At 48.1% G+C, this 21,273-nt stretch overlaps 1 protein-coding gene across 11 annotated transcripts in view; it reads right to left on the bottom strand.

Moving 5' to 3' along the window:
• Positions 1-5,942: 5,942 nt before the first annotated feature.
• ARHGEF2 (Rho/Rac guanine nucleotide exchange factor 2) overlaps positions 5,943-21,273 on the bottom strand; it is a 110,979-nt gene continuing 95,648 nt past the window's right edge. For 8 of the 11 annotated variants that reach the window (XM_083716423.1, XM_083716424.1, XM_083716420.1 and 5 more), the window contains 16 exons: positions 20,935-21,081; positions 19,425-19,675; positions 18,950-19,075; positions 18,689-18,806; positions 17,237-17,488; positions 16,284-16,360; positions 14,861-15,030; positions 14,585-14,652; positions 14,301-14,495; positions 13,742-13,846; positions 12,987-13,054; positions 12,364-12,405; positions 12,213-12,263; positions 10,787-11,197; positions 9,743-9,935; positions 5,943-8,567 (listed from right to left, as the gene is read on the bottom strand). In XM_083716423.1, coding sequence (XP_083572549.1) covers positions 8,482-8,567; positions 9,743-9,935; positions 10,787-11,197; positions 12,213-12,263; positions 12,364-12,405; positions 12,987-13,054; positions 13,742-13,846; positions 14,301-14,495; positions 14,585-14,652; positions 14,861-15,030; positions 16,284-16,360; positions 17,237-17,488; positions 18,689-18,806; positions 18,950-19,075; positions 19,425-19,675; positions 20,935-21,081 — 2,360 coding nt within the window. In that variant the 3' untranslated portion in view covers positions 5,943-8,481. The remainder of the gene's footprint in view (positions 8,568-9,742; positions 9,936-10,786; positions 11,198-12,212; positions 12,264-12,363; positions 12,406-12,986; positions 13,055-13,741; positions 13,847-14,300; positions 14,496-14,584; positions 14,653-14,860; positions 15,031-16,283; positions 16,361-17,236; positions 17,489-18,688; positions 18,807-18,949; positions 19,076-19,424; positions 19,676-20,934; positions 21,082-21,273) is intronic. The other 3 variants (XM_083716425.1, XM_083716422.1, XM_083716429.1) reach the window with 1 other exon arrangement.

A 21,273-nucleotide genomic window follows, 5' to 3' on the forward strand; every position in this document is an offset into this window, starting at 1 on the left:
AAATGGCACCTGACACTCCTGTGGAGCTGTGGAGAGAAAAACACAGGCCCAGTTGAGGTACCCAAACATTTCCCTGAATAGCAGCTGGGTCGGGGGGGGGGGTGTCATTGACACTGGGGAAACAGCCAGCTATAAAGTTTTCCCTCACAATGTATATTTCAATTATTCCCATCAATTAAAAAAACCCATTTATTCCATTTGTTGCTGAGAGGGTTTTGTGGTGAACAGTTGACACACCCCTTCCAAGTCGGGGGGGGGGGAACTTCTTTACTCCAGTGTAGGCCCATTGAATGCTGCTAAACTTGTCTGGAGTGAACCAATTATACTCAAATGGCGTCCCTCCCCTCCCTCCTGACTCTTCAGTTATCTCCTGGAGGCAGATCCCAGGTAGATTTACCTGGAAACAAGCCCACAACTTACACCCAAGAAAGCAGGTTCAGAGCTTTAAGTGTTTGTTCCACATTCCCCTCAGCGGCTTTAATTTCCAAAGCAGCTTCTTCCTTTCTTTATCACCGTTAATCATTAATTTGGCCCTATGGAAAGAGCCCTGACTTCACCCTGGCCAAGGGCCACAGCTCAGCAGGAGAGCACCTGCTTGGCATGCAGAAGGTCCCAGGTTCAGTCCCTGCTGGCATTTCCAGGTACGACTGGCAGAGATCCTGTCTGAAATTCCAGAGAGCTGCTGCCGGTCAGTGTAGACAATGCTAAGCTGCCGGTCAGTGTAGACAATGCTAAGGTCCTGAGTTGGGTATTTTCCTAGTCCTCTCTCCCAGTGAGTCCCGGGCAAGCTGTGGTGAGATTTAGAAACAGGGGGGAAGGTCTAAGTTTAAAATACAAATATAAGTTTCTATCTTCTGCTGAGTGAGACTCCACTGATCCAGCTATGGGTGTAGCCAGGCTTTATGTTGTGGGGGGCAGAACAGATGTATCTGTGACGTAATTGTTCCGTTAGTTTTTTTATTTATTTACTTGATGGGGGGCAGCTGTCCCCTCTGCCTATGCCCATGGGTCCAGCTAACCCCATATTGACTGCTGTAGCAAAAGCTCTCCAGACTCTCAGTCTAGACCAGGGGTCAGCAAACTTTTTCAACAGGGGGCCGGTCCACTGTCCCTCAGACCTTGGGCGGGGGGCTGGACTATATTTTGAAGGAAAAAAATGAATGAGTTCCTATGCCCCACAAATAACCCAGAAATGCATTTTAAATAAAAGCACACATTCTACTCATGTAAAAACACACCGGTCCATGGGCCGGATTGAGAAGGCGATTGGGTCGGATTCGGCCCCCAGGCCTTAGTTTGCCTACCCATGGTCTAGAGGGTCTTTCTTAGGCCCTCCATGGACTGTTCCCAACCTGGAGCCCTTCAGGGGCTCATAGGAGCTCCATTCCCAAACAGCTGGAGGGCACCAGGTTGGCAAATGTCTGCCCCACCATGCAAGAACAGCTGTGGGGATCCTCTGCTTTTTAAAAAAGAGTTTTCACTTGGTGGGGTGTGAACTCAAATTTTGAACTTTTTAAGACGTAGATAAATCAGTGCTGCAGGAAATGCGGTTTAACATTAAATATGATTTGGGGCAGAGTTGAGCAGGCACATTTATTGGCAGAGTCCACACACATTCGTTGGCATCAAAAAATACCCAGCCTGTATCTCCGTTCGGGGCCTGGCACAGGATTCAAGGAATGCTGGGAGGGTATAAGAATCTCCAACAGAGACGAAAACAGGTTTCTCTTCCCCTTGACCTCCAGAATACTCTCTTATTAATTGCACATTAATTACATATGAGCAAAGCAGGGTTAGCACCTTCAGCACCAAGAACAATTCAAAAGCCTGTGTGTTGGGAACTTTCCACTTTCTTATTCTAAACAAGTGACTGAAATGAGATCTTAACATGTCAGGTTTTCATCACATTCTGTATTGAAGTTTGCATTTATTTCAATGAAGCCTTGCCATGAAAATTTATATTAATCCCATTACTTCCAATGGGCTTCCAGGTAAGGCCCCCAGAGTTTTCAATGGGTGTTCTTCTCCCTGTATCTGCGCAGTGGTGCTCAACACATTTTGGAGGAGGGGGCAGCGTTAAAAAAGGCACTTTTGCAGGGAGAAGGGGCAGATGGTGAGGAGAGGAGCAAAGGGCCCGCAGAAGGAAGCCTTCCTATCCAGACAGTCTCACTGTTTTCAAGAGGCAGCATGACATAGTGGTTGGAGCGTTGGGACTCCAACCTGAGAGAGACCAGGATTCAAATCCCCAACTTGGCCATTAAGCTCACTGAGTGACCTTGAAGGCCAGTCACTGCTTTTTGGCCTAACCTACCTCACAGGGTTGTTGTGGGGGTTAAACAAGGAAGAGAGAGAGAATCACGCACACCTCCTTGAGCTCTTTGGAGAAAAAGGTGGGCTGGAAACACAATCAGTATATAAACATTTGTTTATGAACTGCAGCCAGGCAAAAGGGAAGATCCTGCCGCCCCACAGACATTTGCCTTGGATGATGGTAGACGTCAAAACCACGCCTGGCCTTCAGATTTATGGGCTGTTTTGAGTTCAAGATTTATTGGCCTGAAACACTGTTATCAAAAGGTAAAGCGATCCCTGGGAATGGGCCAGAGACGTTCCTTGGAGGGGTGGAGAGCCATAACTTTTCCTTCCACCAACAAGAAGGGCTGCTCCCCACTGTCTATGCTCTGCAGAGTCCATTACCTGCCATCCAGCCATGTCTGATGTGAATATGGAAGACCTGCATGGGGCCACCTTGAATTAACCCTGACTTCACTCTTTTCCTCTCTCTGTCACCCATTCACCCCAACGTAAATGCAAGTACTTCATTCTCTCTGCAACAAGAAACTTTGCAGTGTGATGTAGCGGTTAAAATGCTGGACTAGGACCTGGGAGATCAGGGTTCAAATCCACCACTCAGCCACAAAACTCACTGGGTGACATCGAAGGCCACTCACTGCCTCTTAGCCTAACCTACCTCACAGGGATGTTGTTTTCTTGTGGGGAAGGTGGGGGATATGTATGTAGACCGCCTTAAGCTAACTGGAGGAAAGCTGGGGTATAAATGTAAGTAAGTAAGTAAGTAAGTAAGTAAGTAATAAATAAATACCTTTCCATCCATCCATCTATCTATCTATCTATCTATCTATCTATCTATCTATCTATCTATCTATCTATTTATTTGCATCCTGCCTTTCTCTTAGTGCAGAAAACCCAGGGTGACAAATGGCATAAATTAAAAGTGATACTAATAAAACATGCTCGTGTGTGTGTGTGTTTTAAATAAATAACCCTGTTAAAACTGGCGCTGAATATCATTTAACACATAAAAACACAATGCAAGTGCTCTTTTTGGGAAGTTTTTGCGCTTTTTTCACGGTTTAAATCAGTTTAATTATTACCCAAAGTCTGTTCAACACTTCAACTCAGCAGAGGCTGCCACAACGGCCAGGTTCAATTCCTTTATGTCAGAAAAGCTGACTGGGAGACCTTGGCCAGACTGCTGCCTCTTAGTCTAGCCTGCCTCCCTGGGTTGCTGTGTTGACAATGTGGCGCTGGGACAATGTGGGGGCCCCACTCTCTCTTTGGATAAAAAGTACAATCATGATCCATGATTTTTAATGTTTATGGGAGTTTTTAATGTATGTTCTTTGCAAAGCAAGCAGAGACTGGGCAGCGTTGAGCTGTGGTGGCGTAGACATGCTGCCTAAGGGGACCTCAAGGAGAAAGGGAAACAGAAGCAGATCCCTCGAATAAGCTGCCCACAACCTGTGTTGTGTATGGAGCAGTCCAGAGAAGGTCGTGACAAAGATCCATCACAGGAGAGATATCACAGTAATAAAGTTTGGAGCAAACACAATAAATGCAAATCCGGGCTTCCTGTTTAGAGAAATTAAATTACAGGAGTCAAAAGGCGGGGCAGCAGAGATTTCTTGAGAAAACACCAGCTGCACATTTTCCATTTCCACAGTCTGTGCTGTGTTTGTGCTCCGGGTGGAGTCAGATCATTTTTTAAAAAACACATATTAGCCACAAGGAAAGTCCACCAGAGATCTCACTCTTCAGCTGCCTCAGAGACTAGGCTCCTGGGGTGAATATCCTGGTTGTGTCCCAGATTCTTTTCCCCCTTTGATTTTTAGGCTGGGCTTTTTCTTTATTCCAAACTCCCCCTCTCCAATTTAGCTGTGGTTCCTTCATTGCTGGGGGGTTGGACTAGACCAGGGGTGTCCAATTCCCAAGAGACTGCGATCTACTCCCACTGTAAAAGCACTGGCAGTGATCTACTCATTGGATTGACAAAGGTTGTCGAGCTTATTCTGGGGAGGCTTCAGCAAAGTTGTTGAGCTTTTTCCCTTTTTTCTTTTCTTTTGGTGGGATAATTTAAGAATTACGCAATCGACCAGGAATGCCCCGCGATTGACCGGTGGATCGCAATCTATGATTCAATGGCACATCTTCCCCAACCCAGAGTCAGGGACAGGCAGGTGGAGATCAACTTTTATTATTATCAAAATTGTAGTACAACTATATCAACCCAAATGAGCCCTGTTCAGATGAGGCAAATTGCTTCGCAATATCATGACCAAAAGCTGTTCCTCAAGATACAAATGGCCCAACTCCCAGCTTCCAACTGGCCTGGCCTAATTAGCAGCAAATTGCTACCAGCAATCAAGAGTAACTTGGTTATTCTAATTACCTGCCCGCTTCTTGCTTTCCTCCCTTACTTTTGTTTGATGTAGCATTTAATTTCCTCTTTCTCTCTGACAAACATGGAAAAAGGTGCCCTTTATCTTTGCAATCACCCAGGCACTGGTCTTCTATATTATCTCTCCGTTCTTCCCTTCTGTACAAACAAACACACCCCAACCCACCTCTTTCCAACTTCTGCTTATTTTTCTACTTTAAAGCAACTGATTTAACAGGTTCATTCGAGATAGCAGGTTTGGGATGCAATGTACCTGCCTGCCACTTTGAACGGAGAGTTCATTTTTTTTGAATTCGCACCCACCACCACGCACATTCTTGGGCGACTAGTCAAATATTAAGGACTTGCTTTGTATGCAACTAGATTGGGCTTATTCAGGCAGGCCTTTGGGCCTCATAAGATTAATAGTTGCCGTCAGGCTAACATTTGTTCTACAATTGTAACATACAAAGCCAGATTGAAGGCCAGGAACCTAGCAAACCTACAGAAATATAACCGTCAGGAAGGATCGACTTGGAGACTTTATCCCTGGTCCAGGCATTCAGACTGCTTCTGCCCACCAGGTGCCCTCCAGATCTTTCAAACTACAGTTCCCACCGGCCCCAGCCTGTTGCAGCCCAAAATGGCTGTGCTGACAAGGACTGACGAGAGCTATAGTCCAAAATATCTGTAGGGTGCCTGGATGAAAGCAGAAACATTCGTAGCCTGAAACACCCGCAATCCCAAACCAAGGATCATTTTGAACCCTGCTCCCCCCGCTATACACTGTTGAAAGCACTTTAGGGCTTGCTGTATTCGCCTTGGCTGCAACCACACCTCTGGCTGACTGGAAAGCCAATATAGCACTTTATATATTAGGAGGGTGGAAGCACATCTATGAAGGCAAGCTGTATCAGGGTCCCTTTCTGCAGGTGCTTCCAGAAGGGTGTGGATCAGCACCTGGCATCTCCAGGTGGCTACTAGCTCAAGTGGCTCTGCTGTGTCTCCACAGTTAGAGGGAGCAATGCTTCTGAATCCCAGTTGCTGGAAAAGGCAGGTTTGCTCTTGTGCTCAGGTCCTGCTTGCTGGTTTCCCATTGGCCACTGTGGTTGGCCACTGTGAGAACAGGATGTTGGACTAGATGGGTCATTGGCCTCATCCAGCAGGGCTCTTCTTACATTCTTATGTCTTGGTCTTGGATGAAATTGCCATCTTAATCCCTCCCCCCGCCCCAAACTCAGCCCTCATCAAAGTCGAGACATTCTTGGTTTTGACTTCTTTAATTAGCCTTTTTTTTCTCCTTTCAGTTTACAAGTTAAATCAACAGGAAACAATAAACCATTTTTTTCTCGTCATATAATATATATATATATTTATAAAAATCAGTCTTGAGAATTAATTTAAAAACAAAAAGTCCTTTGTAGCAATCACTCCCTCTTCTTTAATGTTTTCTATTAAGAGGTGTTATTGGTCAGCACAGCAGGATTTAATTTTTTAAAATTACCTTTACAAAAAAAACAACAACCCAATGTATCTTTTTCTAAGATGTTTTGGAAAAATGGGAGTGGGGTGGGGGGGGAGAGAACATCCATTGAGTTTTACTTCTGGAGATGGGGGAGGATGTATTTGCCATCAGAAACGCAGCATTTGAGGAGGGAGCAGCATTTTACTGTATCAAAACTTGTGTTATCCAAAATGGGTTTTCCACACTGGATACGTACATACATACCTCTCCCTGAAATAGTTCAGGGATTTTGAGGTGTGCATGCAATTTTCTTTTTATAAGATGGGGAAGAAAAGGCAGCTCATTTACAAACCCCGTAACCACTCCTTTCAAATAATATTCACCTTGGGCAGAAAATTTTCTGCTGTGTAATCTGCTCTAGGGCTAACTCTCCATGGGTCATCAAATTGGGTTGAAAACCCTGCTTGTTTCAGTGGAGTGTGTTATGGTGTAAAGTCTAGAGCTGCAGCCTAATCAAGCTAGCTCCGGGACTTCTTTAAAAAATAATAATCCCTGGATTAAATCCCCCCCCCCCCCGACAGATATCTGTAAAGAAGAATCCCTAGCTTTGGTACAGAAAGGAAGTCACTAGACTGAGTTAAAAATAAAATTTCCACTGCCCCTCCCCCAATATACAGCAGGGCCCAGTCTTCATTACCTGCAAACTACAGGTAACACCATAACTTGGGAAAAATTCTCCCTCCAATAACACGGCAAGCCTGGTTGGGCAGCCAGGAGGAATCGTGTCTGCTCCCCAAATGTCCTCCTCATCATTTTGAGTAGCTTTAGGGCAAAATTTAGAATCTGAGAGGCAGTCATTCCATTTACTGTCCTCTAGGAGGCAGTGTGTCGACATATTTTTACAAAGCAGCAGAGGCTCTGCTTGGAATGTTAAGGGCCGCAATATTGTAATGCAGAATTTGCGGGTGCAATACCCTCTGGGTGTTTTGGGCTACAATTCCCAGCCTGTGCACCATGGGGCTGATGGGAATTGAAGTCCAAAATATCTGGCGGGTATCAAGTTGTCAGATGTTTGCAATATCTTAGTCTCCTGCAAACTGCAATTGTGTTAACCAGCCTTCCTGAGGCCTGTCTCGGAGCGATGAATTGTTGAGCTTTAGCAGCTTGAATCATTATAAAGATAAATCAGGGGCTTCTGGATGTATTCCCCAAAGGAAGTTCCCCTGTTTTAGCACTTGGGTCAACATTCTCTGGAACTGAAAGTCCTTGGCAGGGCGCAACCATTTACTACTGAAGCACTTTGTTTCCTGCCACAACTATGAACCCTGAAACTGTGTGTGTGTGTGTGTGTGTGTGTGTGTGTGTGTGTGTGTGTGTGTGGAACCTGCAACCGGTGTATGTGCAACTGGTTTGCCAATTTGTAATGTAGAGTGTTCCTTTAAAGAGGCATTAGAAAGTTTGTTCTTTGTGCTGTGTGTCACAGGGAGAGAGGAATGCCTGTCTTGGTAGCAGATTTGTGTGAGAGAGAGACAGAGAGAGAATGGGAAGCGGGGTAGGTAGAGTGTGTCTTATCCAGATAAAATACTGGATTCAAAGTGTGTGTGACCGAGGGGGGGGGGAATCCCTGATGAGGGGTTAAATCCACAACTCCAAGGACACCAGGCACACAAACCTGGTGCTGGGACACATGCAGTGTAAGAATTCTGTGGACTCATATGGACTGTCTTGGGTTGACAGACCTTCCTCCTTCCCCTTCTCAAGATGCAGAGGTTGGCCAGGAAAGCAGAAAACACTACTTCTTGCCCTGTGCACAGAGACCCATGGAAAGCAATAAAATAAAATAAAGAATAATTTAAAACTTATTCTTTGTAAGGAGAGGGGGGCAGGCTCCACCCATTCCCAAAATAAATAAAGTTCAACTAAACAGAGGTGGGGTGGGGTTCGGAATCAGCCACATCCCAGGTATTCATGGCACCCGAACGCTCCGGGTCATCCCCCGCCCTCCCCGCAATATGAATTGAAGAAGACGCCCTGTGGGGCAGTAAGAAGGTGGTTCTCCCCCTGCCCCATCGCCCATCAATGAGGAATGATCAAGGCCACAGGTCAAGCGGCGGTCCCCAGGGGGGAGCTCTGACCCAATTCCCGGCACCTCTCCCCACTCTCAGGGCGTGGTTTCCCGCTACCCCCTCCCCTCTTACCCGCCCACAGCCCACTCCAAAGTTAGCTTGGTGTGGCCTTTCCAAGTCCCTGAACTTCCAGGCATGGCTTTGATTGGAGGAAACCTGGAGTTTGGTTGGGGGCAGCGGTACCCCAACATAACCCCACCCTGCCACACCATCTAGCTCTCTGAGGAGCCGCCGTCTCCGACATTCAGTTCCTGGGTGTTCTCAGCCTCCTCTGGGATGTCCTGCATCCTCTGGAAATCTGGAAACCAGGCAAAAAAGACCTTGTTATCTCAAAAGGCAGTGGTGGATAACGGCCGTTAATGAAGATCAAAAACGGTAAAGAAAAAGCAGATCGACTGTAGAATGCGGGTCTTTTCTGCAGAGACAACTTGGCTCTTACACGTGGACGTTCGCATCAGATCTTTATGTGCGTGCAGATTTGGCCGAATGTTTAGAATCTGAATCTAGAACCTCAAAATGTAATATTCATACATGTCCAAACTCAATACTGCACAGTCTACATTACTAGGGCAATGAGCATTGGTACCTTGAGAGGGAGGGGATATCTCTCAGTCTGGTATCAGCTGGAAATCTGATGAGCATTCCTTCATCCATGTCATTTATAGAGATGTGGGACAACACGAGGTCCAAGACAGAAGCTTGTATCTTAATTATTGTATTTTATTTGTTGCTCTGTGCAGGGCCACCCAAAGAACATATACCGATGGACATATGTACAGATATGGAAAATAATCAGGCAAGTAAATAAATAAGTGCTCAAAGGGTATGGGAAAAAAGCTACAGGACCATGATGAAAAGGTACCTACAAAAGATTATACCAGCTTAAGCAACAGGATACTTGGCTGGCCATGCCAATGAAGACCTACCCTTGACTGCTGTTCCATTTAAAAGCAAATCCCTCTTTTATTTGATTTTATTTAAGGCATTTATATGCCACTTAATAATTAGCATTTCTAAGTGGTGTATATAAAAATAAGCCATGCAGAGAAAAAAAGTCACTGTAAAGCTGAACACCACCTACAAATGTCTGCTGGGACCAGAAAGTCCTGGTCATGCGCCTAAAGTTCAGCAAGGAGGTTCTCTGTCTAATCTCTATTGGGAGGGAGTTCCAGAGGCTTGGACCAACTGTGTGGCTTCTAGCAGTTACGACCTGTGCATCTGAGCCGTGGGGGGCCACCTGCAAGGAGCTTGGTGATTGGGCAGGGATCTGAGGGATCAGGAGGTCCTTATAATATCCTGGACCCAAGCTGTAAAGTAACGCAAGGCCCTAGAACCTGGCCTGGCGTCATATGGATTTGGCTTCGATTTTAATCTCTCAGGAGAGCCTAAACATAGGGAAAGCTTGGCTTGCAGGGGCAGTTGGATGACATCACAGCTTGCAGCATCTCCAGAGATAGACCTTTCATCCCTCACCTCTTGGGCTCGAAGGGGGAGAATGTGGGTGGGCAACCCCTCCTCCTTCCTCGGGGAGCACCTCCAGATCATGGTCACCCTCCTGGAGTCTACCAGGCGCACCGTGGTAAGCCATGTCATCCCGCTGACAACCGACGAAGGTCTGGTGGAAGGAGTGGCTGCCAGGAGAGAGCAGGTCGCCTCCTCGGCTCTGCTGTCAGAAAGAGAAGAAGGGGTGAACCTGGATCAAAGCCTCAAAAGGGTGTGTTCCGATGGAGCTGTTGGCATTATGGACATACCTTTCAATACTGTGGTTTTATTAATGTGGGTTGTAGCCAATTACAAATAATGGGCACGATGGACCCAAGTCCAATCAATTCAGTGGACCTACTCTGAGCAGAAGCAGTAAACAACCCTGGGTCTTTGTTACTGCTAAGCTGCCTTGGAAGGATTTTGCAGAATTGCAGAATTGTAGAGTTGGAAAGGACCCAGAGGGGTCTTAGCTAAAAGGTAGGCTATAAACAATTATGCATAAATAGATTTAAGCTTCAAAGAGACTTAAGTTTCCTTAAAATGGGTCTCCCGCCCCCTCCTGCAGAGCTCAGGGAAGGAACAAGGTTTTCCCACTCCCAACTTAGGCATCTCAATGGGGGAACCTAGTATCTTTCTTTTTTTTAAAAAAAAGGGCAAATGGGGGGGGGCGGCAGCAGGAAAACACAAAAACCCCATCCTACTGTAATTAATTGATCTAACACTCCTCCCCTGTTTATTCTGCCACCATTTGCTCTATTTTCCTACGTTGATTTTTAGACTTGGAAACCCTCCATTGGACCCTACTGAGATTTTATTGGGATACCTGAAGGGAAATGGCTTAGGGATGGGAAAAGAAGTATTTTATTATTTGCAGATAGCAGAAAACATAATTCAGTCCCAGCCAGCATGGCCATTTTGCACTCCCACCATCCTCGGCTAGTTCAGATTGATGGGAGGCACCTGGAGAGTGCTGGGTTGGCAAATACCAGGCTGACCGGAAAGCTTTCGAGCTCAATGGGAAGAAGCACTTACCGGAGGTGGGGTGAAGCTTTGGTACAGAGCGTCGCCTGCAGGCAAGCTGCGCCTCCGAGGCTCTGCCCCCTTGCGCCCCCAGGCCACCTCCAGGGGTTGCCGCAGAGCCACCATCTGTCTGCGTGCTTCTTCCGCCTCCTGCTCCTGCCGGGCCCTCTCCTGCTCGCTCTCCCGCAGACGGACCTCCAGGGCAGCCACCTCCTGCACTTTCTCCTGGCAGAGCTGCCGGCAGCGGCTCAGCTCCTCCTGTAGCAGCGTGTGCTGCTTCTGCAGCAGCGAGAGGTCGGTGGCCTGCCGGTCAGCGGAGGAGGAGCCTTCCTTGCGCGAGTTGGTCCGGCTCAGCCTCTCCCGCCGCTCACCGGCCTCCTGCAGCTGAAGCTCCAGGAGCGAGTCCTGATGCGCCACAACACCCTGGAGGGGAGCAAAGGGGGAGGCGCCATTAGCAGGAGGCAGGATTGCCTAATCGGCCTTGTTATTGGCTCTCAATATCCAGAAGGGCATTGCAAGGCTGTTGTGCTGCCACAGTCTTGCATACTTGGCCAGCTACAACAGAGGTGAGGATGACAAGCCAAATATAATCCTGCCCAGTAGCCCTGCCATTATTGAAGAAACTGGCCTCTGGGAACTCGAAACCAGGCTTTCCCAAGCCGGCGCCCACCAGTTGTTTTAGACTGCAGTGCCCATCAGCCCCCGACAGCACTGCCATTTTGGACTACAATTCCCACCAGTCCCTGGCAACACGATCCTGCTAGCTGGAACTGGTGGGAATTGTAGTCTGAAACATCTGGAAGGCATGAGGTTGGTGGGGGAAAGCTGCTGAAAATGTCTGGGCTTCCTCAGGAAGAGAACTGAATAACTGCAGGTGCAGAGCAGTATACAAATTTAATATAACAACAACTGGATTGTGAAAAGCAAGCACATTCTGCTCCTGTTTTAACTTCCTGGGGCTGGTCACCTGGCTCAGCAACAGGCCATTTTCTACCCTTGATATACTGCATGATTGCACATTACATGGTGGTTCACTTTCCAAGCACCTCACGTATAAACAAAAATTGTGCATACCCTAAACTAAACTTTGGAACTGCCCCACAGTCAGACAGTTGTTGTTGGGGGGGGGGGAATGAGAGACTCCCCAGCACTCCCAGAGTCTCCATGCAGAGCGGGCCTTGCCCCCCAAGCAAGGTGGAGAGCTTAAAAGCTCTTTTCGCGCTTGGGTCACGTGAAGCAGACACAGAGCAAAAAGAGCTTTCAAGCTCTGTGCCTTGCTTGCAATTGAACTCATGCAATTTCAACCAGCCAAGTTAAATGCACGTAAGATACAACTGTGCTGTACCAAAAAATGCAAGCTCTTAGCAGACACAGCTCTGAAACTAACGGCATCCTCTTTGAACAGGAGCCCTGGAATGGAGGCTCGAATCACACTGACCTGCAGGTTGTGAAGAAGGGAGTACAGAGTCCTGAGCCGCTGCAGCACTTCCTGTGGGGTGGAAGGACAAGGCAATCAGTCCGACAAAGCTGCGCCACCCCATAGCCCCCGGCCCCTGCCCCCTGATCCAGGTCTCCTCTGTTCCACTCACCTCCTGTGGTACTTTCTGTTGTAGTTGATTGCCGTTCCCATCCTACAGTAGGGATGCAACACAAACTGTGTCAGGTGCTACCTTGGAAAAACTGGCCAGGAAATCACATATCCACCTAGCTCCGTATTGTCTACACTGACTGGAAGCTGCTCCCCAAGGATTACAGGCATGGGACATTTCCAGCCCTACCAAGAAGCACCAGCAATTGAACCCAGAACCTTCTGCAGGCAAAGCAGATATTCTATCAGTAAGCTATGGATATATATTTTTTCCCCTTGGGGGGAAAAACCTCCAATGGAGATCTTAAAGCTCTTGAGATGTTTCAGCTAGTGAGGGACAAACTTCTTTTGGGCTTGCTGGGCAGAAAAAATATTTGGTTTTTCAAGCTTTCTTTGAGAATACTGATGGTGGTGAGAGGGTTCCATAGAGGTAAGAAATGACTTTACAGTTTCTCCTTAATTGAAAATGAGATCATTTCCTGCTGGGGAGGCAGGAGGGCGTTGCTTTCTCCCAGTTTAGTTTGGTCCATCTTGACCCAAGAGAACCTTCTGCTCCATTCTAGGCTTCAGGCCAGACCCAGAGCTCAGGCACAAACTCCCCACCAGCCTCACCAAAAGACTCACCCGTTGATTTGAGTCAGACTCAAGCCTGATGAATTCGAGAGAGCCGTTGATGGTTCCAGTTTCGCCATCTGCAGGAGGAAAATAGATGAAACCAGGTGAGAGGGGGGATCCCTTTCCAGGCACCTTGATCTTAGCTCCATGCACCCCAAATCTTAGCTCCATGCAAATTTAGCCAGCAAAGAAAATCAAGTTGGGGCAAATTCATTTACTATCCAAATTTACACCAAACAGAGGTCGCTTCCGAATGACCTGTTTATTGAGCCTTCACCCTGGAGCTTTAAGATTATATCCTGATTTTCACCATGAAGGTCTCAAAGCAGCTCACAACAATAAAATACACAATATGCAAAATTTAAAAACATAAACCTCAAAAATTTTAAACCTCAAGGATTTATAACTGCAGACGGTTGTCTTTTGGATTTTTCTGTTTTGATTCGTGCTGGTTTTTATGTGTTTGTTTCTTCATTGTTCCACCTCGCTTTGAGGTTTTTTTGTGTGAAAAAAGCCGCCAATAAGATTGATCAATAATAATGAAAATAATTAATTGCACAACCCAATTTTCCTGGTATGTGACTGAATCCTACCCATGAAACAGTGATAGTCCGGAAGGGGCGACAGGAGTCGCTCAGCACATGGGGTTATGAATTCCTTCCCTAGGACTAGCTCAGCAGGGGTGCTGCTCTACCCCATAAGGTGAACTTTGGGGTGGGGGATGGACTTGCTAGGGGAAACTGGCAGGGAAGAGGGGCACGTACTTGTGGAATTGTTGGGGTTTGGGCTGGAGCACCCGTTGGGAGCCTGGCTATGGTTCTGGTCTCGGTCCCAGCTGGGTCCCACGAAGAGATCTTTGAGAAGTTCCACTGCGCAGGCATTTTGTCAGTAAAGAGAGAGATTGGGGGCGTGAAGACAAAGGGAAAGAGACGCAGATTGATTAAGCCATGTAATATTTGACGTAATGTATTAATATGTACAATAAAGCCTGATTACCAACATTGTCCCCCTGATCTCCAACCAACCCGTCACACTTTATTGCAGCCTTTGTCAACTCAGTGCCCCCTGCAGCCGCTGTTTTGGACTACAACTCTCACACTGCAAAGCATCCTCACCTGCTGGCTGCGCAGTCTAGCCTGCCAGCCGTGTCTTCCTATGGGACAATGCAAGCTCTTGGGAGCTCAAAGAAGCCCATTTGCTCTTTCCTCCCTCAAGCCACCTATGGTTTGTGGACACCCTATTTGCACCTCCTGTGACCCCTCATCGGAGGCAGGAGACTTGGGCCAAGGCGGGGAGTGTCCCTTGAGTGGCACAGCATGCTACCTTCTTTGACAGCCTCCTGGATCAGCTTCTCGCCCTGGGGGGTGTCGGACGACTCGGTGCGGAAGAGGGTGCGAGGGTTCACGCAGCTCAGGGGCCCGTCCTCGCTGCAGCTCTGAAGGGCCAGGATGTCTGCGAAGAGCCTCACTTTATCCTCCAGGAGTTCGGAGATTTCCCGGTCACACTGAAGTATCTTATCTGCACGAGGGAGGAAGAGACATGGTTGCTGGAGGGAGGTGGTGGGTGGCAGGAATAGCACCCTTTCCTGGAGTTCTTATTTGCCCTACCTTTCATCTTCCGCAAGGAGGCCTCGTTCTCTGTCTCAATGAGTGGGAAATCAGCCCGGTCGGGGCAACTGTAGTGGGCAAAGAGACAGCAAAAAAAGTTCAGTTTAAGATTCCTGGCAGAGCAAAGGATGTAACTCACACCTTTATGCAGGAAGCTACCTTCCAGCCACATAAAAGCCAGAGGAGGACAGGGCAGAGGAAGGCACGTGAGGGTGTGTGGCCTGGGGAGAAACCAGCCCCATCACCCACAACAGCCCCATCACCCACAACACTCACAGCTGGACCGCCTGCTGGATGTGCCTCATCCAGGTGTTGCGCTCTTCGCGGGAGGCGGTGTGCACCTCGTACATCTCTGGCGGCGTGTTGCTGAGGAGGAACATGCCCTTCTCCTGGTTGGCAATGTCTCGCACAATCAGTCTTTGGAGGGAGATGACAGAAGGCTTGTCCTGGGAGAGAGGGAAGAAAGTCGATAGCGTTTGTGGCGCCTTTCTGGTCGTTTTTTAAAAATTCATTCCTAGAGTCATGCCCCAACATTTCATCCAAAGGGGTTTACATGGTTTCCTCCCTTCCCTGATTTTAACTCCACAGCAACCCTATGAGGTAGCTTTAGGCTGAGAGGCAAGGACTGGCCCAAGGACACGTGGTGAGTTTGGACTCACATTGGAAGTTTGAACTCTGCAGAGGTTGGACTCAAGTAGAGGTTGGGTAGCCATCTGCCAGGGATTCTTTAGCTGTGGTTCCTCTATTGCACAGGGTTGGACCTCTACGCTTCTATGATTCCCCCATCTCATAAATGCTTCTGCGCTGACATTATGTTGTCACATTGCAGCATCGTGCCAAATCAGACATTTTAGAGAAGCATGGAGGCCACTTAGAGAGGATCCCACTGACTTTCCCTAACTTCCTAAAAGCTCTTTATTTCCACCCATCCCAGATAAGCAAAAAATGTAGATTTTATTCCTTCCTTTTGCCAAAGATTCCCGATTTCCTGAAATTTTGGCTCAAGTTAACCGTCTTAACAGATGTTTGTGAGAGACAGCAAGAGAGTGTGATTCTCTTCCCCCACCATTTCCATTTTTCTCCTTTGTATTTTTGTAAAGACCTCAAGATGGCTCTCGTAACGATTTGTTGCCAATCCTTAGTCACCTGTGCATCCCTTATCGTGTGATTTAAAAAAGAAGAAGATTCAAAGGAACCTGTCCCATTTTCAGGGCAGAACCCTGTCCAAGGTAGTGTACAATGCACATCACTAAAACACATTAAAAACATATAGAAGAGCTCTGCTGGATCAGGAGAGTGGCCCATCTAGTTAGTCCAGCATCCTGTTCTCACAGCAGCTAACCAGATGCCCCAATATAAAGCCCTCAAGCAAGATGCAAGCACAAGAGCACCTTCCCATCCTGCGGCTTCCAGCAACTGGTATTCAGAAACATTTACTGCCTCCAACCATGACAGAAGAGCACAGCCACTCTGGCCAGTAGCCATCAACAACCCTCTCCTCCATGAATTTGCCCAATCCTCCTTGAAAAGCATTCAGGTTGGAGGTCATCATTGCCTCCTATGGGAGCAAGTTCCCTAGTTTAACTATGTGCGAAGGGCTTTCTTTCGTCTGTCCTGCTTCCCTTAGCCAGAGTATGCAGTTTGAGAGGCTGGGCCCTTTACACCAGGGAATAGGCACAGCCCACAGAGCATCTCTCACCAGGGTGGGGAAGGTGTACTTCTGATCCTTCTCCTGAAGGAAGATGAGAACATCTGTCATCAAAACTACCAGGACGTCTGCAAGAGAAAAGGGGAAGAAACAAGGCGTTAGGGGCTGAAAGGTCTTTCGGCTTGTTGCTGCACATTCAATCCCTTGCACTCCCCTATCAAAGTGAAGATCCTGTAGAACCACTACCCAGCACTGCTGTTCTGGAAGCAGATAACGAGGTCCCCTTTATTATCCTGGCTGTCACTCAGATCCTCCGTTCTCAGAACTGCCTGCCTTGGAAGGGGTTACATCCCCCTGGAAGGAAAAGGCTCACACAACTTGGGGGTTGCTACTGGATTCTGCACTACCACTGGAAGCTGAGAGGCTAAGAATGCCTTTTTACCACTCCATCTGGCTTACCAACTATGGCCCCTTTTAGAGAGAGATGAATTGGCCACTCTACTCCATGCTCTGGTAATTTCCAGAGCATTGGATTATGACAATGTGTTTTCCATGGGGCTGCCCTTGAAGACTACTAGGAAACTTCAACTGGCCCAAAACACAGCAGCCACATAGTTGGCTGGTTTTCTGTTTGGATCTCGTATAACCCCTGGTTCAAAACAGCTGCACTGGTTGCCAGTTTGTTTTGGGGCCCCAAAAGTTGTTTTAAACTCTTTTTAATTTTGCATTGTTGTGTTTTAATGCCATAACCTTCCCTGGGACCTTAGGGTAAAGGGCAGGTTTATAATAACAACAATAACGTCATTCTTTCAAACTACGATGTGCCTTGAATGTGCTGGCCAAAAGCCGATGTATAACCATAGCAAACACATATATAAAGCATGACTGTGCCTGTGCAGAATCAGGGATTCTTTTTGCCAACTGGGAGACCTCCCTTCTGGAGAGCCACATGCCACTAGAGGGTAGCAGTGAGCTACACACACAACCCCACAGGCTCCACCCACCTTTGAAGCGCCCGGTGGCCGTCTTCCACAGCATGCAGCCATCGTGCACCAGCTTGCGCCGCAGCATCTCCTCTTTGCAGAAGGGGCCATGCTCCCAGGGCAGGTCGGCCTTGGCGCGCCCATCTACCCGCCCGTAAATCTCCTGCAGCCGCGCATTCTTCTCATAGTCGTGCACTTCCTGGTCGACGGTGGAAATGAGTTCCTTGATCAGAGTCAGGGCGGTGCTCAGGTCCCGCTGGTCCGCTTCGTTCCCTGGGGTTGGGGAAGGCAGGTGGAGAGACCATGATCAAAGGCTCGGTTTGGTTATCAGGCTTTTTGGCCCCAGGGAAAACCCCTCTTCCAATCAGCTTATGCCCAGAACCCATTGCAGCCTCTCACAGTTGCTGCCTCCCAATTGCACTGCAGATTCAATGCCCCTCTGTCTCGCTCACTTCTGGTTCCTGGGTCTCAAAGGGGTACCAGACCTTGCCCACATTCAGCAGGGCTATAAGCATCACTAGACCATTCTGAACAAAGCAACACAGCAGGCTCTGGGTATCAGTCTTAATTTTCTCTCCCTACCAAATGGCTTTACTGAGCTTGGGAAGTTCATCAAGGTTACATTAGGATGGTTATCAGCAGCTGAATATTAATTTGTTATGTCCTGGGAGCTGTGTACAATTCCACTTTTGGTAGAGTGGTACCAAAGGACCTGGCAGGTGATGACGATGAATAGAGTATCTAGGTCTGATTTTTGTGCAGGCACTTTAAATACCGTGCAGGGCATCTTGAATGAATCGCCCATCTCCCTTAAATACAGTATATATGAAAACTGCATATACCCAAACCCTTGGAGCTGCTCCCATGGCTAATGGGTGAGGGGGCAGAGAGTATGGCCAGTACTCCCAGAGCCCAAGTGCTGAGCAGGACTTGCCCAGCAAGACAGAGAGCTTAAAAGCTCTTTCCACATCAGGTAACCCAAGCAGAACCCCACGTGAAAAGAGACTTGAAGCTCTATGCCTTGCTTGGGGGGGGGGGGGAGGTGTGTTTGGTGTGCTAGCTCTGGAAACTGAGGGGTGCTTGTGTGTGACCTTGCAGGAACTCAGATTGCCCAAGAGATCTCGTGAGATCACCCCAGAGTCATTGTACAGAGTGGGCCTTGCCATACAAGCAGGACCAGCACAAAGAGAGCTTTTAAGCTCTCCGCCTTATTTGCATTTAACTTGTGCAATTTCAACCAGCTTGCCTTCAACTGTGCAAGCTAAATGCGTGTAAGACACAATTCTACTGCATTACAAAGAAAGAAGATTCCTGATGATTGATTGCATGCATATATAACGAGGCTACAGAAATACTTCAGAGGGTTGATATTGTAGGCATTAGTTGATTGTTTGAAGGTCATGCTTAAGAGAAAAAGAAGCCAGGTTTTTGCCCCTTTGGTGAAAGGTCACCCTGCCCTCCATTCTCTGGTACCTTTGGAGTTCTGCAGGATCCGGTCAATGAGCCCGGGGTACTTGGTGATGCGCTGGGTCACCAGAAGGATGCACTCTTGAACCCCATGCCGCCTCAGCACCGTCGACCGTGTCAGCCTCTGGAGAAAGGGGCAGAGAGGGGCAAAAGGTCACACTGGGGAACAGGTTTCACAGCCTTGGGAGTCGGAGTTCCCATTTGGGGCGGAAGGGGGTGAGGTGATAGACCTTCCCAGCAGGAAGGAAGGACGGAGAGGCCCTTTACCCGGATGAACTGCTGGAACCGCTTGTCTCGTGCAAAGAGCTCCTTGTAAAGCTTCACGGCCTTAGTGTGGCGGCTGCAGAACTCGGAGTAGGCCTTCTTCATCTGCTCGGCGCTGCTGCCTGAAAACTGGAAGGCAGAAGTGCAAGGAGGTGAGATCACAACAGGAAGACAGTCAGCAGCTCAGCTGGAAGAGCACCTGCCTTGCATGCGGCAGGAGGGCCAAGGTTCAATCCCCACTGATATCTCTGGGTAGGGTTGGGACTCCCTTGCTTCAGACCCTGGAGAGTCATTGCTGCCAGTCAGTATAGACAATACTGGGCTAGATAAACCCATGGTCTTACTCAGTTCAAGGCAATTCCCCGTGTTCCTGACATACTAGCTGGGCAGGGAGAAGGGAGATAAAAGAGTTGCTTTCTCCCTCTATGCCACACACCCCACTCCAAATGGGTGCCAGCAAGAATGGCGGCTGCTGCACCTGTTGGATGAGGATGTCCCCCAGCCGGTTGATGACGAAGTTCTTGTTGCTGTCGGCAGCCAGGGACTCCTTGCGGCGCTCCAGGAGCTGGACGAGGAAGCGGTCGTGGATGTCGCTGAGCTCGTCCACACAGGGGAACATGCTCTGCACCAGGGCCCCGTCCATCTGGAGATCCTCCAGCATGCCCTTGCGAAAGAGGTTGGTCATGATCTTCAGCGTTTGCACATGGTGGAGCTCTGTCTGGATCAACTCTGCAGGAGTGGGAAGAGGGAAGATGTGAACCGGTTTGCATTGGCATAGTAGAGGCAAAAGAAGATGGGGTGGGGTGGGTGTGCCAGGGCTCATCCACACTTCTGTTTTGCCTGTGACTCCCAGGCATGCGTCCAAGAGGCTTTTCATTCGCCCCATCACTTTCCCCTGGGAAAAGCTGCTGTTCACTGCTGAATTGGAGCAAACATTAGTCGGGTTTTCTGCAGATTGATCTTTGCTCCAATTCTGCGATAAATGGTGGGTTTTCCCAGGGAAAGCGGCGGGACACAAGAAAAGCCTCTTAGACCTGTGCCTAGAAGTCATGAACCAAACGGAAGAAATTGTGCGACAAAGGAAAGCGTGTAGGAACACTGAGTGCAAATAGCACAATTCTTTTTCTGGAAATGAATCGGTTCAGAATTCAGATGGTAGCTCGTGTCTGAATGTTCCACCCACACCGGAGTGTTTGTGTGCCATTAGGGAGAATTCTGTCTCCTCCCTGGTGTGCTACTTTTTTACACGCTGGGTAGTTTTATTCATTTTTTTCACAGGGGAGCATTTAAATATGCAATTTCCCCTTCCTTCTGCATGCGGAAGTTGTGCAATCCCAGGAGGACTGTGCCACCTGATCCTTCTAAATGTTTTGCTCGGCTCATGGTGTCAGAGGTCTGGGTGGGACCTCTAATCCTCCTTTAAGGTTGTTATTCTGGCCAACAATAGACCCAGCCCCAAAATCAAAACGGTAGAAAGACCACTCAGGGGGTTGTATTTGGTTTGAGACACTTATCAAGGTGGATCCTAACAATTTCTGTATGCCTCCCTGCAAAGAGGCTTATAAATACCAGGCAAGGCTTAAATTCCACAAACTCTGTATAGCAATTTCCACTGGGGGGGTTGAAGGAAGGAAGGTAGGAAGGAAGGTTATCTCCCATTCCCAATGGCTGTGAGCTTCAAGCTAAATGACAGACAATGTTAAACATGTGCTTTAAGGCTTATCCTGCCATCAATCTGCTAGTCCTTAAGATGCTTCAAGATTCTGTTGGTTTTGTTGGTGCTGACTCACACAGCTACCTTTCTGGAGGTTGCTACTTGTGCACTGACAGCATTTCATGTGTCTTTCAAGCTGTACATTGCTGGGAAGACATTGACAGGCTGTGACTATGCTTCTCCTTCCAAGGTGACGTGGCGTTTGGGACAAATTGCTTTCAGAAATCCTCAGCAGGTGGGGTGGAGGGGTAGCAAAAGTGGCACAAATCCTCACCATAGATGACATCTTGGCGCTTCATGACTTCCTTTTTGTGCTGCTGCAAGAAGTTATTGTCAACTGCGAGGCTCCAAGAATCAGCCTCAAAATCCTTCTCACCAGTCTCAAAGTCGCTCATCAGCTGGTTGTATATGACTTCCGCTCCTGGAGGAAAAATGAGGGAAAATGTGTTTGTGTCTATACGTATGTGGAAATGACTTTGATGAAGGAGGGGAGCAGGGAAGAGGATGAAAGCCTAACTGAGCCTCAAGGGCACATAGAAAATGTGAACCGCTGGACATTGGGAACTATCAAACCACAACATGCACACTGAATAAGTGCATCTGGGGTTGTGGT

The sequence above is a fragment of the Podarcis gaigeae genome (assembly GCF_964106915.1).
Source record: "Podarcis gaigeae genome assembly, chromosome: 16".
Lineage (NCBI taxonomy): Eukaryota > Metazoa > Chordata > Lepidosauria > Squamata > Lacertidae > Podarcis > Podarcis gaigeae.